This window comes from Delphinapterus leucas, chromosome X (genome assembly GCF_059928025.1).
Source record: "Delphinapterus leucas isolate spDelLeu-1000000601 "Yukka" chromosome X, BTC_Dleu_Yukka2, whole genome shotgun sequence".
In the NCBI taxonomy this organism is placed as follows: Eukaryota; Metazoa; Chordata; class Mammalia; order Artiodactyla; family Monodontidae; genus Delphinapterus; species Delphinapterus leucas.
In genome coordinates this window covers 38234652-38253765 of record NC_143150.1, presented here as the reverse complement: position 1 = coordinate 38253765, position 19114 = coordinate 38234652, and the positions used below count along the sequence as shown (strand labels likewise).

The following is a 19114-nucleotide window of genomic DNA, read 5'->3' as shown; positions in this document are numbered from 1 at the left end:
AGATAAAGAGCACAAAAACCTATCCTTGTGCTCTTGGAGGATGTGCTGGGGATGCTCCAGCACCAAAGGCCTTCAAATAGCCAATTCCATGCTTCTTCCCCAAGACGAATGCCTTTTTCTCTTGCAAGAGGTTCCACAGTGTGATGACAACCCACGGAGTTCATTTTAGGTAGGCTGGTTTCAGTATGGCTTCTGGGCTGTGAGTGTTAAGATTCACGGAGTCCTTACCTGGTTAAATATTTCCTCGAAAGTTGGTCGCTGTTCTGCAGCCTCAGCCCAGCACTGCTTCATCAGCTGGAGACATTCAGGAGGGGCGTGCTCAGGAGGAACCACTGGTCTGTAGACAGGAGGAGGCTTCTTAAGTCTTTCTATGATTTCTGTCCAGAAGCAAGAAGAAAAAGGTCTACAGATTGTGGGGAAAGCACCAAGCTCTGGCAAAGATAATTGAGTTTTAGCCAAGAATAGGGTTGGTCGGGAGAAATTACAAAAAGGCAATGTCTTTTGCTTTCTCCTTAGGTGGCCTGAATATAAATTGTATCTGAACAAAGGCTACATCAATCAATTGAGGAAGGACTGAGAAACTAATCAATTGAGCTATTGGTATCATTTAAGCACAGCTTTATTCTGCTTCTGCTAGATACTATTTATGTTTTCATTGAAGTATAGTTGATTTACAATGTGTTAATTTCTGGTGTATGGCAAAATGATTCAGTTTATATATATATATGTATGTGTGTGTGTGTATATATATATATATACATATATACACATATATATATATTCTTTTTCATATTCTTTTTAATTATGGTTTATTACAGGATATTTAATATAGTTCCCGGTGCTATATATTAGGACCTTGTTGTTTATCCATTGTTTCAGTGATCTGGCTCCTTTCACCCACCCCCAAATCATCTAAGCCTCTCAATCTCTACAGTAGACCCAATTAGCCCCCGCTGAAGGCCCAGGCCCAGCCCAGTTCCAGGCTATGGGTCCTGCCTGGCCCCTAAGGTAAGGGAATTAAGAACTCCAGTAAAGGGACTTCCCTGGTGGTGCAGTGGTTAAGAATCCACCTGCCAACACAGGGCACATGGGTTCGATCCCTGGTCCGGGAAGATCCCACATTCCGTGGAGCAACTAAGCCCACGTGCCACAACTACTGAAGCCTGTGTGCCTAGAGTCCGTGCTCCGCAACAAGAGAAGCCACCGCAATGAGAAGCCCGCGCACCGCAACGAAGAGTAGCCCCCGCTCGCCGCAACTAGAGAAAGCCCCTGCACAGCAATGAGGACCCAACACAGCCAAAAATAAATAAATAAAAAATAAATTTAAAAAAAAAACTCCAGTAAATAGTTCAGGGCCTCAATGGGATCCTTCTGGCCGCTGGTACTTGAACCCCACTTTCAGTGGAACATTAACTGTGTATCAGACTATGGGCTGAGCACTTTGCATGGTCTCTCTGCTTCCAGCCTTGCCTTCAACAAACCATTCTGAAAACATGGATTTGGCCGTGTCACTTTTTTGCTTAACATCTCTTCGTGGATTTTTATTACCCACAGGATAAAATCCAAGCCCCGACTATCTCTTCGGCTTATTTCTTTTTTTTCTTTTTTTTTTTTTTTTTGGTTGAAGAAAGATTTTACTGCACATGGAAGTTGGAGCTTCCATTTTCAAATTTAATGTTCCACATTTCTCGGAATAGCTTTATTATTTATTATTTTTACAGGTGTATAGTTGCTTCAGCTCATTTCTTACCCCTAGTCCCCTCTCCACACCCCTGACTTTAACATCCTCATCATGAACCAAACCTTGCTTGCACCACCAGTGTGCCTTTCCCACCCCTGCCTTGGCTGTAACACTCCAACAGCACTGCTTTATACCGTTATAAGTGTCCCCTTGCCTCCATGAAAGAATTTCAGTCGTTGCCTCTGACTTCTCAGCTCCTTGTGACACCACACCTTCTGCTCTGTTAACCCAGGTTGGCCCATACCAGTAATGGTTTCCGCATCGCATCTCTCACCCTGCCCCCAGTGCAATAGATTCCATGGACGTCGACCCCTTGGAGTGCAACCGCCCCATCCAACTCTCTGGTAGACGGAGTCCCTTTCTGAGAACACCAACGAGTGAAATAGGTCACCTCTCTGCTTAGGCCCAGCATGATTTATGTCCTCGAGGAGCTCACAGTTCAATTGGGAGGACAGACAATGACCAGCAATATAAGTGCTCTAGCAGATATACGCACATGAGAGCACAGAGGGGACACCTGACCCACACTGAAAAGGTCAGAGAAGGTTTCCCAGTGGAGGTGACATGAGTTGGATGAGGCAAGGTGGGGAGAAGGTAGGGGCAACATGTGTGGAGGCACAGAGGTGGGAGGTAGTGATTTCAGGGCACTGCCAGTCACGTGGCTTAGCTGGAGTATGGGGAGTGACAGAAGATAAGCCTAGAGAAGTGGCTAGGGACCAGATTGTAAAGGGCCTTGTACCTCATGTGAGGAGACTGGGCTTCATTTAACTCGTGATGAGGAACTGTTGGGGGGTTCTAAGTAGAGGAGTGAACTAAAACTCCGAGTGGGGCAAGAGACAACTAAGTATTTTAGGTTTGGTTTGGTTTGATTTTGCAGCTTTTAAACCTTTTATTTTGAAATAAATTTAGACTTCCAGAAAAGTTGTAAAAATAGTACAATAATTGCCTATATATCCTTCACTCGGTTTCCCCCTAATGTTAGCAAATTTTTTTTTTCTTTTTTGGCCATGCCATGTGGCATGTGGGATCTTAATTCCCTGACCAGGGACTGAACCCGCGCCCCCCTGCAGTGGAAGCGTGGAGTCTTAACCACTGGACCACCAGGGATGTCCCCGAATGTTAGCAACTTATAAAACTGCAGTACAAAGGAAGTTAATATTGGTACAATACTATTACTAATCTAGAGTCTTTATTTGAATTTCATCAATTTCCCCCTAATGTCCTTTTTCTGTTTCACAATCCAATTCAAGATCCCATATCGTACTTAATTGTTATGTCTCAGTCTCCTCCAATCTGTGATGGTTCCTCATTCCTTCCCTGTCTTTCAGGACTTTGACACTTTTGATGAGTACTGGCCAGTTATTTTGCAGAATGCCTCTCAGCTGGGGTGTGTCTGATGTTTTCTCATGGTTAGATTGAGGTTATGCATTTTGCGGCAAGAATACCACGAGGGTGGTATTGAGCCCTTTTCAGTGCATCATGGCAGGGGTACATGAATGTTGATGTACCTTGATCACTTGGTTAAGGTGGTGTCTGCAGGATCCTCCGCTAATAAACTTACTCTTTTTCCATTTGTAATTAGTAAATATCTAGTGATTTCATACTTTTAGAATACGTAAACATCCTGCTTCCCCTCAAATTTTGCCTGGTAGCCGAAGATTCTGATGGGAGATAAGGATGAAAGACTATGGCATGTCACAGGGAAAGAATGGGAGGACTTTTGACATCCAGGAGCATCACTGAGGGGGCACTGAAATGTCTGGCAGGGGGTGTCTCAAAGGAGTAGTAGGGGGCTGCTAAAAAAGAGGACTAACGTAAGTCCTGTAGGCCCTTGGCTTATGTCACAGTTTGGAAAAGGACCAGCTTCTTGGGTGAGGGTTATTTCTTCCAAATGCCTAAAGCTGTCTGGCTCCAAGTCCCACCTACACACAACAAGGGCTGCTTGCAGACCAGTGGGCAGTTAGCACAAACACGGAATCGTGTTCACTCTTCTGGCAAATCGCAGCAGCCTGGGTTGGCCTGATGATCTGGGTCATGGTGGGCTCCTGGTACCCTTTTCTCACCTCCCGCTTACCTTTGGCAGGCAGATCCATCATGCAGAATGGGGCGCCCCGGACCATCACTTCTTGCATGATGATGGCAAAGCTATAGACGTCTCCTGCAAAAGAACGTAACCTGCTGCCCCTCGGGGCTCTCAACAGTTCAGGGGCCATCCACAGCAACTCTGAAAAGAAAGCATTGTGTGATGAATACAGGGCGGATTAGCTGACAGCATCTGCAGTGCCCTCGAGGGCTCCAAGGGTGCTGTTTCATTGACTGCTTTATATTGGTATTAAGACAGACTGGCATGCTAGTGCCTCCGCGCCCCCCCTCCCCCTGGAGTCTGCATTTATGAATCTAAGGAATTACTCTCAGAGAAAGCATTCTACTTTCCCCACACCAGGACCACGCAGGCAGACACAGCGGAGATGTGGGGAAGGGCAGAGAAGCTCGAAATAAAAAAACTATCTGGTGCTGACTTTCTTGCTCTCTTGAGCCTGCAAGTAGCAGTTGGCAGGCTTCCAGGGAAAGGCGAGTGCCCTGCCCGACTGGTTGCCATGGATTTGCTGTGTGCTGAGATCTATATGTGTCTGATAATTTGACTGTGCTGGGGCTCGAGGAGTCATAAGTTGCTCTCTCCAGGTCTTATCTAAGAGGATTAGAGGATCCCCAAGTCTCCTCTGTTCCTTGCAGAGCAAAAGGGTGCAGCAATTCCTTCAACTCAGTTCTGCAAATACTTATTGAGGATTTACTATGTACCAGGCACTGTGCTAGGGACAGGGGCAGTGCCAGAGATGAATTAGACCTTGCCTTTGCCCTTGCAGAGTTCACAGACCAGTGGGCAAGACACATACGTGTACCCCTAACTGCAATACAACAGAGATAGTGATGAGGGCCACTATATAGTGTAAGGAAATGAATCTATTAAAAGCCACTACTGAGAACCCACTGTGCGCTCTGCTGCATTTCAGACCCGGACAGAGAGTTATGGCAGAGACTCAGAAATTTGGGGCGAGGGCCCCTTAAGCAATATATAAAGAAATACCAGTTAATAATATAAATTGAGTAGTCAAAAAATTGGAGGGAATGCTTCATATTGAAACATATGAAATTCCATTTCTGTAGATCAAAAATGGTTCAATATTGGCAATTCCATGAGGTTCAAGCTAATAAAAAAACGGAGCTGATCAAATTAATCCAGGAAGGCTTCCCGGAAAAGTTAAAGGAGCTTGTTAAGAAGGTCAAGGATGCAGTTTCCTAGAGCCGACGACAGGGTAAGGGCTTTGCAGGGAGAAAGAACAGTATGTGCAAAAGAACAAGAGGTAGAAAGGAGCAAATTGCGGATGGGGGTGCTGGTAAGCAGATTAGCTTGGCTGAAGAGAAGGGCTCTGTTAAGGAATAATGAGAAATGAGAAATGGGGTTGATGAAGTGGGGGAGGGAGGGTGGCTGGAAGAATGAGGGCAGAAGGTGAGAGGCCCTGAGAGCCAAATGAAGGCATTTGGAGCGAATACAAAAGGCAGTAGGGGTGCTGGAGCTGGAGAGGGATTTGATGAAAGCCGTGTTCGGGAAGATTAATCTGGCAACCTGCACAAACTGGATTGAAGAAGGAGAGAGGCTGGAATCAGGGAGACCGGCTAGGAAGCTATTACAGTAAGAGCCAGAGGCGAGGTGAAAGGGGCCTGAATGGGGGCAGGGGCGACAGCAGCAGGATGGGGAACGAGATACATAGGTAGGCTACAATGGACAGGGAAGGGACAGGGCTGGGGATAGGCTCAATATGCTCTTCCGAGGGGAGAGAGGTGGAGTAAACAGCAGGTTGATGTCCAGATAGGGAGGCTGGAAAAGAGTGCCTCCTGAGGGTGAAGGTGGCATGGGGAAAGCGCTGGCTAACTTTTCATCTTGTCAAATTTGGGGTATTGGGAAGGCAGCCCAAAGGACAAGGTCCTATGAAGCAAGAAGGAGGATAAAAGGTCAGAGATGATTTTGGTTTGTTAGTGAAACCCAGGAAAGAGAAACTCGCCCTGGAAATTCTTACTTTGAGCCAACTCTGATCAAAATGGCGGAACAGGGAATTCTAGCCTCACCCCGAATCACATACTCATCTCTCTTTGCCCTCCAGGTGTCCCCAGCCTTTGTCCCCCAACTCGCCTGCCCCACCACCCCTGTGAGTCTCTGATACGCTCACTATAGTGGTTTTGCCCCTTCTATCTCCTTACCTAGGAGAACTGATATTTGCAAATAAAGCCAAAAAGACTGAATGACACTTTAGTCAAAGGAATACATTTCTGACCATGGGATTTCAGGCATACGGTTTTGGGGGGAGGGAAAATGGTATGCAGCTGCTTCTTCCTGGCATCCTCTCTCCCTGCACATTTAAAAGCACAAGAAGGAAAAAAAAGCACAAGAAGGGAAAAGAGGACATGACTCTCTGGTAAAAAGCTGGGTTATTAAATACAATCACTACCAAATAGTATTTTCAGAGAGCACTTACATGTATGTTGTTAATGGCTAAAATGAGGCTTTATCTGCACTATACTTATGTAACTGAGAGTGGGCAGTAATGAATACACTTACAACCTGCCCCCATTTCCCATTCCCACTCCAGAGCCAAGTAAGAGCCACTACCTACCATTAGACTTGAACTCTCAGGAAAAAAAAAAAAAACTAGAAAAATCACTTTGGCTTGTTTTGTGTTTGCTGGAGCTACTACTAACTCTTGAGCCCTGCTATGGTGATAAAATCAACCTTGGAGAGCCAGTGTGGTGTGGTACAAGAGAACACATGGCGGAAGTCAAGAGACCTGGGTTCACAATCTCAACCTGGTCACTAATCAGCTCACCTTTCTGAACCTCAGTTTCCCCATCCATAAAATGGAAATTGAGCCAGATGATCTCCAAGGGCCTTCCAATCATAAGATTCTATTAGCCCTGTCGTCTAAGGTAGGGAGCCTCAAATTTCTTTATTTTATTTTACTTCATCCATTCATTGATTCAACAAACATTTTCTCCACCAAGTATTGTGAAAGGCACCGAGGGAGGCAAACCTGTTTCTCACCTTCACAAAACTTACAGTTTGGGGAGGGAGAGAAGACAGCTAATTAAGCATGTAATACCAACAAAATGTGGTATTACAACAAAGTTCAAAGCCTTAAAGGATCATAAAGAGGAGAATTTAGCCAAGCCTAAGGGGTCATGGAAAGTCTCTTGAATCAGTGGTATTTAAGTTGAGCCCTGTGCGAGGAGGAGAATCTAGCCAGGCTCAGATGAGTGGGTAACAGGGTAGGAAGGGAAGAGTGTCCCAAGCAATGGGCACAGCATGTGTGAAGTTCTGGAAGTAAGAGAGAGCCTGGTGCAAATAAACAACTGGAAGGCAGTCAGCATTGCTGGAGCATAGAGACAGAGGAGGGAGTGGTTAAGCACAAGAGGTCCTCACGGCCCAGACCATGAAGGGCTTTGTAAGCCACGTAAGAGAGTTTGAACTTTATCCTGAGAGCAATGGGAAGCCATTCAATGAATTTTGGCACCGTTGTAACATGATCAGATTTGCAGTTTAGGAAACTCCCTCTGGCTGCAGTGTGCAAGGAATGGATTGAGCATCCAGATTGCCCTTGCAATTTGGAGAATGGAACGAAACGTTAAGAGGGAGAAACAGGGAAAGAGACAGACATAGTCCACCAAAAATAAAATAAAATAAAATAAAAATAAAAATAGGGCTTCCCTGGTGGCGCAGTGGTTGAGAGTCCGCCTGCCGATGCAGGGGACACGGGTTCGTGCCCCGGTCCAGGAAGATCCCACATAGCACGGAGTGGCTAGGCCCGTGAGCCATGGCCGTTGAGCCTGCACGTCCGGAGCCTGTGCTCCGCAACGGGAGAGGCCACAACAGTGAGAGGCCCACATACCGCAAAAAAATAATAATAAAAAAAATAAATAAATAAAAATAAAAAACACCCACTGCAGCTAGCTTTCCTCACTCTAAAACCAGAGTTTCTTAAGTTTGAAAGAAGCCAACCTGTGAATTCAATGGAATTCTGGGAAGCTGGACATTGTGTTTTATCTTTTATAGATGAGTAATTTTGACAGGAAGCTAAGTACTTCCCACTCTACAGCGGTCGTCCCAACATCCTAGCACTAACACCAGGCAACTACTCCAAGCTTTCAAATTGGGATTAGCCAAATAATAACCATACCACTAAGTCGTCAACAAGAACAGGCCCACAGAGAGAAACAGACGAAGAGAGAGACAGAGACAAACAGAGACACAGAGGAAGACAATAGCACATGTTGCTATTGTGATTACCAGGAGCTTCAAGTCCTTCAAAGCATGGATGGGCAGAGAAAGAGGAAATTGTTATTAAATGTTTTAATTTAGCTGGGTGTAGGAGCTAGTCTTCAGAAGATCTGAACTGAATTCCTGGAACTGCTTGCTGCTAAGTGGCTGCACGATTTGGGCAAATCTTGAGACTCAGGTGTCTCATCTGTTAAATGAGCAAGTTGGACCGGATGACTCCCTAAAATTTCGTATTCCACTAGCTTTGTAAAGCTCAAAGATGATGCCACTGATGACTGGACTGTGTCTCTATCCGTGCGTGTGTCTCTCTGTGTCCTGCATTCTTCATTTCTCCTATAAAGTCAGCAATTTTAAAGCTTATAACACCAAAGATCATTTTAAGAATATGAGTATATGTTGTCATTTTGCATCTCTCCCTCTCTGTGTCTCTCCTGGGTTGTCTGTTTCTCTGTGTTTTTGTGTCATTATTTCTCTTCTTCCCCCTTGCAATACCAGTTAAAACTTTTAATGTGCAAATTTCCTATATGTATTTAACCCTATTCATTTTCTCTCCTTACTCTTTCTCTTTCTTCCTCCCTCCCTTCCATCAATTCATTCCCTCATAGTTCTCAATCACCCACTCCCAAGCCCCATCTCAGGTTTCTATTTCTTTGATCTGTTATGACCTCTACAGGCATTGTTTGGTGTTGCCACACGTGCACTAAACAGAAGACAAAAACACAAAGTGGACATTACAGGCATGCCTACTGATTTACTAGAAGGCCATAGTTCGGTCTGAAGCCATCCCACACAACCCACAGAGCATTTACTTGCGGCCGACCCCCCCACCTTGCTTCTTTCTCTCTGACAGAGACAGTGAGGGTAGGCTCTAGTGACATCCCATTCCAGAATGGGCTTTGTGGGAGTCCAGCTACCAAATTACCTTCCATTCAATCTGACAAGTATTTATTGAGCACCTACTGTGTGCCTAGCGCTCAGCAAGTTCCTCCAGGGACACCTGGGGTCTCCACACAATATAACCTAATCCTGCCACAGCAGGAACTCAACATTATTGCACTGGCTTTGTTCAGAAGGCTTGGCTGCGCTGAGATTACAGCCTGCAGACTTCATTCAACTCCTTTGGCTTGGAAATGAGGCTGCTTTTCAACAAAAGTGGGGAGTTGAATCAGCCTGAGGCTTTAATTCAGGGCATGTTCTCATTTGAACTTTGGAGTTACCTTGTGTGCATCAGAAGGGTACAATACATCGCTTACCTTCCGCAGAAGGTTCCTCTTGGGAGAGTCTTAGCGTTTCCAAGATGTCATTAAAGCCATAATCTGTCACTTTGAGTACAAAACGCCCATCTACCACACAGTTCCGAGACTTCAGCCTCCCATGAGCAAACTCTCTGTGATGTAAGTACTTCATGCCCTGCAGATGATACAAACAGGATTTATTTAGCAACTTACTTAACTATTTGGGGCTTTTAGAGCCACTTTCTGAGACTGTTAATGGCATGAGCTATTATGATCTAGAATTCAGCCTTTTTCTCTTACACGCAGGCAAAGCAAAACTTTGACAACAAGAATCGTTTCCAGGTCCCTTCTAGCGCTAAAATTTTACGTTTTGATGAAGAATCATATCTTGTGGGCATAAAGAACCGTGTGTTATTGGAAGATTTATTGACATTTCAAACACAGATCTATACATATATAATTGCCAAGAATTTGAAGATTCTGATTTTCCCCCAAAGGGTCTAGCCAAACTCTCATCTACTACTGGCAGGAATGGAAATTGGTACAGCCTTTTGGGTGGGTAATTTGGAAATAGCTATCAAAATTGAAAGTATGCGTACCCTGTGACCTAGGGATTCTACTTCTCCAAAGAAATGCTTGCACATGTGCACATACACAAGAATGCTCCTTGCAGCTCTGCTTTATATTATATAATTGGATGTATAATAAATATCAAGAAGGGACGTCCAAATTGTGGTACATCCAACCTATGGAATATTCTGCAACAATTAAAAATAATAAGATCTTGTTATAAAGCAGAAACTAACACACCATTGTAAAGCAATTATACCCCAATAAAGATGTTTAAAAAAATTAAAAAAATAAATAAAAAATAAATAAAAAAAAATAGTAAGATCAATTTGTATGTACTGATAGGGGACCATATCTAAGCCATAAAGTAAGTGAAAAGGAGTAAGTTGCAGAACTATGTGACAGTATGTATTTTAAACAACAAACAAAATCTATAATGTATGTAAATACACGAAAAATGAATTGCAAGGCTAATCACCAAATTGTCAACAGTGATTAATTTGGGGGGAAGATATGAAGGAGGATTGAGTAATTGTCAGTATTTTCCCAATATATTTATATCACTTGATTTCTAAATTTAATTGAATGCATTATTTTTATAATTAGAAATGTCTTATTTTTATAATTTATATAAAATATATTAAAATTATATAAAATATATACAATTTATTTTTTATATATTTTTAATTAAAAATAGACAATAAAAAAGAAAGCTGAAAGCAAGAAAGCTGATACTGACTGCTACAGTTTGCTTGGTAACCTTATATGACATTCAAATGTGGTCTACCAGGACTTTACCAGATGGGTTTAATCATTCACATATAAATACATCCATTTTCTAGTGCAGTCATCTTGGGACTGTTTATGCTGAGTCCTTTTAAGTATCTGGCTCTATTTTGCCACCTGACACCCCTTTGTATTTGTATGCTTTACATCTTGCACCCTAGGAAATTCTGTAGTCCCCAGTACTTCCAAGCAGAGTCTATAGTGGGGGAGATTTCTCCCTAGGTGTCTAATGCTTGGGTTTCATTCATCACGGGTCTGAGAGGACTCATTTAGAGGACTCTCCCTTAACTCACGGGACTTTGCTTACAGAGTGAGTGGAAAGAGTATTAGAATAGGAATTAAGAGATTTAGATTCTATTATTAGCTCTGCCACTTAATAGACAGCTGGTAAATGTTTATTGAGTATCTACTATGCGTGGTAGACACTATATAACAAAAACCTCATTTAGTTTCTCTGAGCCTCTGTCAAAGGAGGATAATCACACTTCTTTTATAGAAAATTGGAATGAGATAATGTCTATAAAGCTACCTTGAAAAGAGTTAGGCCACAATACAAGGGTCAAGATTGTGATTAATATACAGGAAGCTCAATGACTATTGGCTATCCAAATCAGCCCACTACAAGTGCACACAGACACAATTTTCATATCACTCTAGGGAGTTCATAGACTCCACTGAAGCCCATCCATGGACCCATCTGTGAACCCCGTTGGCTGTAAATAGTCCTTGCCTCTGAGAATGGAGGTGCTGCCTGGTAGAACCGATGGTCTTTTGGCTTTCTGGTCATGCTGAGTTCCACATCTATACCTATAGTATAGACCTATGCAAAGACCCATCACCTAGTTCTAGACTGAACCACCTTTTAGAACGTGAAAGCCAGGAGATGGGGCTAAGCAGAACCAAAGAGCCTGGGAATGAGCACTTTCCCACATCCAGAAGGCAGAGAAATGGGATGGAAGAAAGGATTGCTTAAGGCAGAAGAGTGCTCAATAGCTATAGGAAGTAAAGACAAATCTGGCCCTCAAACAGGGGAGCAGGAGAGGAGCAAGCAAATTCTTTCTGTATCAGGACCTTATAACAGATATGGACAAAAGGGCTATGAGAAGAAGTGAGGGCAGGCACAGGGAAGGAAGGTGGAGGAGTGACAGCATCACAATGATCCAAGGAAAGTGAAACATCCGAAAATATTGAAGTTCTAATCTACAGAGAAAATCCTGGATTTTCAGTCTTTCCATTAACCTTGATGAGATCCAGCAGGAGTGATGATTTAAACATCCAATCTAGTTTCACATCCTGATTTGTCAGTATGTCTTCCAGGCTCCTTCGGGAACAGAATTCTGTCACAATGGCAAACATCCCCAAATCATAGAAGAAGCCCACTAAAGGGTTAATATTCTCATGACGTAGGTCCTTCATCTGGAAACAGAGGGAGAGAAGAGAGTCACAGCTGTTCTGTCTCAATTGGAGCTGGGGCCTTCTTCCTGATTCTTTAGGGACACTGTGGAGTGGAGCTCAGTGACCCAGGAATACTAAAGAGGTTAGTACAGTAAGAGGTGGAATAGATTGTCTTTCCGTGAATATTCATCTATGCAGCATCTATTAAAATAAATAGCTTACATAAACATCAGGCCAAAGCTTACAAAATTTGTTTCAGAAGAAACACTTCGAATTTTGACTACATTTTACCTTTGTGTCCATTCATTTTTTTCCACTAATGTGAGAAGCATTTAGTGTGTCTCAACAATGTCCAAGGCATTGGACTGCATGCTAGTGATATAGAGATAAACAAAATGAAATCAATATCCTGAAAGAGCTCACATTTAAAGAAGGGTGATAGACAAACAAACTGACAGCTGTATTTCCCTGTGAAGTGGTTTCTTATGGGAGAACGGGATGCTGGTAGAGTTCAGATGGTAAGTATCTAATTCAGTCTGGGCGATCTGGCTTCCCTGAGGAGCTAATGTCTAGACCATCATGAAGCGCAAGTAAGAGCTGACCATGTGAAGGTGACATGGTGGGAGGGGTTGAGAGTGAGAGCATGTTATGCTGAGGAAATTGCAGCAGGTTTAGGGTGGCCAGAACACAGTGCAAAGGAAAGAATATGAGACACAAGGCTGGAGAGATAGGCTTCCCTGGTGGCGCAGTGGTTAAGAATCTGCCTGCCAATGCAGGAGACAAGGGTTCGAGACCTGGTCCGGGAAGATTCCACATGCCACGGAGCAACTAAGCCCGTGAGCCACAACTACTAAGCCTGCACTCTAGAGCCCATGTACCACAACTATTGAGCCCACGTGCCACAACTACTGACACCCGTGCACCTAGAGGCTGTGCTCTGCAACAAGAGAAGCCACCACAATGAGAAGTCTGCACACCACAACAAAGAGTAGCCCCCACTCAACACAACTAAAGAAAGCCCGTGTGCGGCAACGAAGACCCAACGCAGCCAAAAATAAATAAATAAATTTATAAAAGGCTGGAGAGTTAGACAGGAGCCACATCCTGTGCAGCTTTGAGAACCGTGCTATAGAATTCGAAATTAATATTACGGTCACTCAATAATTGTTATCTATTATTATTACTTTTTAATGGGGGATGAGAGAGAAAAGGGCTCCATTATTGCTTCTAGATTTCTACTTGGATTCCTGGATAGATGGCAGTGATATACATCAATATAAGAAATTCAGGGATGTTTTAGTAGTGGATATGTTGGTGCCCCACCTATATCCCCTTTACAGTGCATCCTGTAGCTGCTGTAAATGTTGGCTGGTAACTCACAGTTGCTCCATTCTCTGGAAAATTGTCCTAGAGGCTAAGCCAAAGGGGAGCTATCTTACTTGAAAGGTTAGGGCCCACCCACAGACCTCAGCTAATGATTGACTGACTGGGAAAGGTACAAAAGTTCAACTCTCTCGCCTCAAAGTGGAACTCATGGTATAACTTGTGCTCCAGTATTTCTCCCATAAAATCATACTGAAGCTAGTCTCAAGCTGAGATCACATACTTGCTGAGCTTTTACTTCTGCCTTATCCTGCATCCTCACTCCTTTTCTCTTGAGAGCATTCTCTCAATGAGTAATTTGAACGAGAATCTCCATCTCAGGCTCAGCTTTTAGAGAATCTGACCTAAGACAGTGGGAAAGCAAATTTTGGGTGATGGGGACAGCTGATTAATTCAGTTTGAGACACATTAAGAATGAGGTGCCCGTGGAACATCAAGGTGGAACTATTCCAAGGAGATAGTGTGTTCCAGATAAATAGACTTGGGAATTGTAAACATGTAAATGGTAGATGAAATTAATGGGAGTGAATGAGATAACCCAAGGGAAGCATATAAAAGAAAAAGAAAAGCGGGGGGTGAATATCAACATTTAAAAGATGGGAAAAGGAAGAACATCCTGCATAAAGACTTAGAAATGAGGCTAGAGAAGTGGAGAAAGGCTTATTTAGAACAACATTATGAACACCACAGGAAGAGTTTCAGGGAATTGAGGTAAATGCCAGAAGGAATTTCAGGAAAATGTGATAAATACTAGAGAGGTCAGGTAAGATGAAGACAGCTACACCTAGACACATCATAATTAAACTCCTAAAATCTAAACTTATGCAGGCAGTCAGAGAATATACAAAAACCTCTTGATGATTAAAAAAAAATTCACAGAAAATCAGAAGTCAAAGGGACATGTGTGAAAAAACCTTCAGGTAACATCAAACCCAAGAGTAAAACATTAAATTCTTTTCCTCTAGAGTCAAGAGCAAGACAAGGATGTCTTCCTTCACCATTTCTACTCAATATTGTATAATAGCATCAAAACATTGATGAGAAAAGTTAAAGAAAACTTAAATAAATGAAGATCTATACTACATTAATGGACTGGAAGGTTCAGTATTGTTAAGATGTCCATTTTCCCTAAATTGATTTATAAATTCATATAACCCCCTATGAAAAATTCCAGAAGGCTTTATTGAAGTAATGAACAAGTTTATTCAAGAACTTATTGAAAATTAAAATAAACTACCCTATCCAAAACAATCTTGAAAAAGAACAATTTACAGGAGCTTATACCACTTAACTATAGGAGTTACTCTGGAGCTGTGATAATCAAGATAGTGTGATATTGGCAGTAGGGTACACTAATGAGTTAGTGAAATAGAGTACAGAGTCTAAAAATATACCCACACATATATAGTCAGTCAACTTTTCACCAAGTTGAAAAGTTAATTAAGTGGAGAAAGGAAAGGCTTTTTAAAATAATTGTTACTGGAACACTGGATATCGCTATGGAAAAAAAAAATAACCACGACCGCTATCTCAGTCCATACACAAAAACTAATTCAAAATGGATCATAATCCTAAATCTAAAATCTTGGAATTGGCAAAGATTTTCAAGCCGCAAAATAAAATCATAAATTGGATTTCCTCAAAATTAAAAATTTTGCTCATCAAAACCATTAAACAAACAATCCACAGACTGAGAAAAAATATTGTAAAACATATATCTGACCAAAGGAAGGTTATATAAAGAACGTCTACATTTCAACAATTAAAAGGCAAAACTCTCAATTTTTTTAAATGGGAAAAAATGTGAACAGACAATTCACAAAAGAAGATATACAAATGAATTATTAACACATGAAAAGATGCTCAATAACATTAGTCATCAAGAAAATGCAAATTAAAACCACAATAACATTTTATACGCCGTAGAAAGGCAAATATCAAAAAGACAAATGTTGCTGAGAATTTAAAGCAACTGGAACTTTTGTACATTTCTGACAGGAGTGTAAAATATTGTAACCAATTTGGAGACCTGTTTGGATGTTTCATATAAAGCTATACGTACATCTACTCCATGACTCAGTGTCTATTCTTAAGCATTTACCGAAGAGAAGTGAAAATATATGTTCACAAAAATATCAATACTTGGACAAAAATGTTTATAGTTGCCTATGAAGAAATACTCAACATACTAATCATCAGAGAAGTGCAAATCAAAATTACAATATGATATCATCTCCCACCCATTAGGGTGGTTACTATAAATTAAAAAAAAATAACCAGATAATAACAAGTGTTGACAAGGATGTGGAGAAATTAGAACTCTTGTGTACTGTTGGTAGGATTGTAAAATGATGCAACTGCTGTGGAAAACAGTATGGAGGTTCCTCAAAAAATTAAAAATAGAACTACAATATGATCCAGAAATTCCACTCCTGGGTATATAGCCAAAGAATTGAAAGCAGGATCTCAGAGAGATATTTGCACACCCATATTCACAGCAACCCAAATGTCCATCAAGAAATGAATGAATAACATAAAATGGAATATTGGTCAGCCTTTAAAAGGAAAGAAATCTATTCACACTTTACCACATGGATGAACCTTGAAGACATTATGCTAGGTGAAATATGCCAGTCACAAAAAGACAAATACTATATTATTCCATTTATATAAGGTGTCTAAAGTAGTCATATTCATGGAAACAGAAAGTAGAATGGTGGTTAACCCAGAATAGGGGGAGGGGGAAAAAGTGAGCTGCTATTTAATGGGTACAGAGTTTTATATTTGCAAATTGAAAAAGTTCTGGCGATGTGTTTAACAACAATGCAAGTATATTTAACACTGCTGAATTGTACATTTAAAAATAAAGATGGTAAATTTTATGTTGTGTGTTTTTTCTTAATTAAACAAATATTTATAGTTGTCTTATTCGTAACTCCAAAAAACTGGAAACCCAGCCAAATGTTCATCAACAGGAAAATTATAAACAAATTGTGATATATTCATAAAATGAAATACTACTCAGAAATTTAAAAAAATGAACTGCTACTGATACCTGCAAAAACGTGGATTTAATCTTAAAAATACTATGTTGAGAGAAGAAAGTCAGGCACAAAAGAGTATATAGTCTATCATTCCACTTATACGAAATCCAAGAACAGAAAAAATATTAATTCATGATGATAGATATCAGAACAATGATTGCCTCTGGGATAAAAGAAATGACTGAGAAGGGAAACAAGAGAACTTTCTGGGGTGATAGACATATTCTGTATCTTGTTTTGGGGAGTGGTTACACAGATATATGCAATATATGCAATTATCAAAATTCACTGAACAGATAATTCATTCATCAAATTATACGTAAATAAAAAAATGTCTTTTTGAAACACAATGAGACATTATACTATGTGAAATAAGCCAGTGACAAAAAGAGGTATCTGAAGTAGTCAAATTCATAGAAGCAGAAAATAGAATGGTGGTTATCAAGCGCTGAGGGTGAGTGGGGAAAAGGAGAGTTTTGTTTAATAGGTACAGAGTTTCAGCTTTGCAAGAGAAAAGCTGTGACAATCTGTTGCCAAAAAATGTGAATATACTCAAAACTTAGAGATGGTAATTTCTGTCATTTTATCATAATTTAAAATTTAAAAAACACAATGAGATACCCATAGAAACCCACTAGAATACTAAAACCAAAAAGACTGACAAGACTACATCATTGGTGATGATGTAAAGGGAGCTCTCATAACTTGCGTGTAGGAAATTAAACTAGGAAAGGTTTGATACTGTCTTATAAAGTTAAACATATACTATATTTCAACATAGAAATTCCACTCTTAGGTATTTACCCAAGAGAAATTAAAATATGTGTCCATAAAAAGACATAAAAAGCATATTCGTATCAGTTTTATTCACAATAGCCAAAATTGGAACCAGCCTAAATGCCCATCAGCAGGAAAATAGATAATTACATTGTGCTATATTCATGCAATTGACTACTACTCAGCAATGAAAAGAGCAAGCTATTTATACACATGATAACACGAATGAATCAGTCAGTGTGCTGTATGATTCCACTTATATGAGGTTATAGGATAAGCAAAATTAATGCAAGATAGACCCAAAACCCAGAACAGTGGTTTTCTTTGGTTGGGGGGGGGGGACGCAATAATTTACTAATGAACACAAGGGAACTTTCTTGAGAGAAAGAAATGTTTTATATCAGGGGTCAGCAATCCTCTTCTGTACCTCTAGTAAATATTTTAGGCTTTGCTGATCATGTATAGTTTCTGTTGCATAATCTTTGTTTTCTTTTTTTACAACCCTTAAAAAATGTAAAAAACATTCTTAGCTCCCAGGATGTAAAAAACAGGCCAGGATGTAAAAACTTTGCCGACCCCTATTCTATATCATAATAGAAGTCTAGATTATATGGGCATATCTCTTCATCAAAATTATATATCTATGATATGAGCATTTCAATGCATGTAATTGTACCTCAGAAACACAGAACTGCAAAATAACAACAATAATAACCAAGTTAGAGATGTGAGAAGTGGGTGGAGGTAGAGATGAAATAATAATGGTAGAATGTTGATAATTGTTGAAGTTGGGTGACGGGCATATGGAGTTTGTTTATATCATTCTGTTTATTTTGTGTGTGTTTGTTATTTTCTATAATAAAAGTTTTTTAAAAGAAAAGAAAAACTTCCAGGATGTAGCTGAAGCAGTACTTAAAGGAAGTTTTCTAGCTTTAAGTGACTGTATTGCAAACTAAGAACGGTTAAAATCAACTATAAAAACTTCCAGCTCAAAAAACTAGAAAAAGAACAACAAATTAAAAGCAAAGAAACTAGAAGGAAAGAAATAACCAGAATACAAATCAATGAAATAGAAAGCAGGCATACAATAGAGAAAAATCAACAAAGCCAAAAGTTGATTTCTGGAAAGGATTAATAAAATTGATAATCTTCCAGCAAAACTGATCAAGAAAGAGAAAACACATATTGTCATTATCAGAAGTGAAAATGGGAGCATCACTACAGATCCTAAGGCTACTTAAAAGATTGCATGAGCATATTATGTACAACCTTATGCCAGTAAGTTCGACAACATATATGGAATGGACAACTTCCTTTTAAGACATAACTTACTGAAACAGGTATAAGAAGAAATAGAAAGTTTGAATAGTCCAATATCTATTCAAGAAACTGAATCTGTAATTTAAAATCTCCACACAAAGAGAAGAACAATAGGAATCTAATTAAAGAGATTCAAGCAGAGAACTGACAAGATCAGGTTTGATTTTGATTCAGATTGCAATGTGGAGAAAAGATTTGACAATGATAAAAGTGGATATGTGTAAAGACAATTGCCAGTGGTTGCCAGGGTTTATGGGGAGGAAGGTGTGAATAGGCAGAGCACAGAGGATTTTTAGGGCATTGAAACTATTCTGTATGTTACTATAATGGTAGATACATCATTATGCATTTGTCAAAATGCATAGGATGTACTACCCTCTGAACCCTAATGTAAGCTATGGACTTTGAGTGATAATGATGTGTCAATGTGTGCTCATGGATTATAACAAATGTACCGCTCTGGGTCAGGATGTTGATAGTGGGGGAGGCTCAATTTTTCTGTGAACCTAAAACTGCTCTAAAAACTAAACTGTCT

At 40.5% G+C, this 19114-nt stretch overlaps 1 protein-coding gene across 1 annotated transcript in view; it reads right to left on the bottom strand.

Moving 5' to 3' along the window:
- Positions 1–19114, bottom strand: part of GUCY2F (guanylate cyclase 2F, retinal) — a 79913-nt gene that overhangs the window by 18951 nt on the left and 41848 nt on the right. The window contains exons 9-12 of the mRNA XM_089904899.1: positions 11900–12076; positions 9323–9479; positions 3816–3965; positions 229–377 (exon numbers count right to left, since the gene is read on the bottom strand). Of these exons, the coding sequence (XP_089761025.1) occupies positions 229–377; positions 3816–3965; positions 9323–9479; positions 11900–12076 (633 nt within the window). The remainder of the gene's footprint in view (positions 1–228; positions 378–3815; positions 3966–9322; positions 9480–11899; positions 12077–19114) is intronic.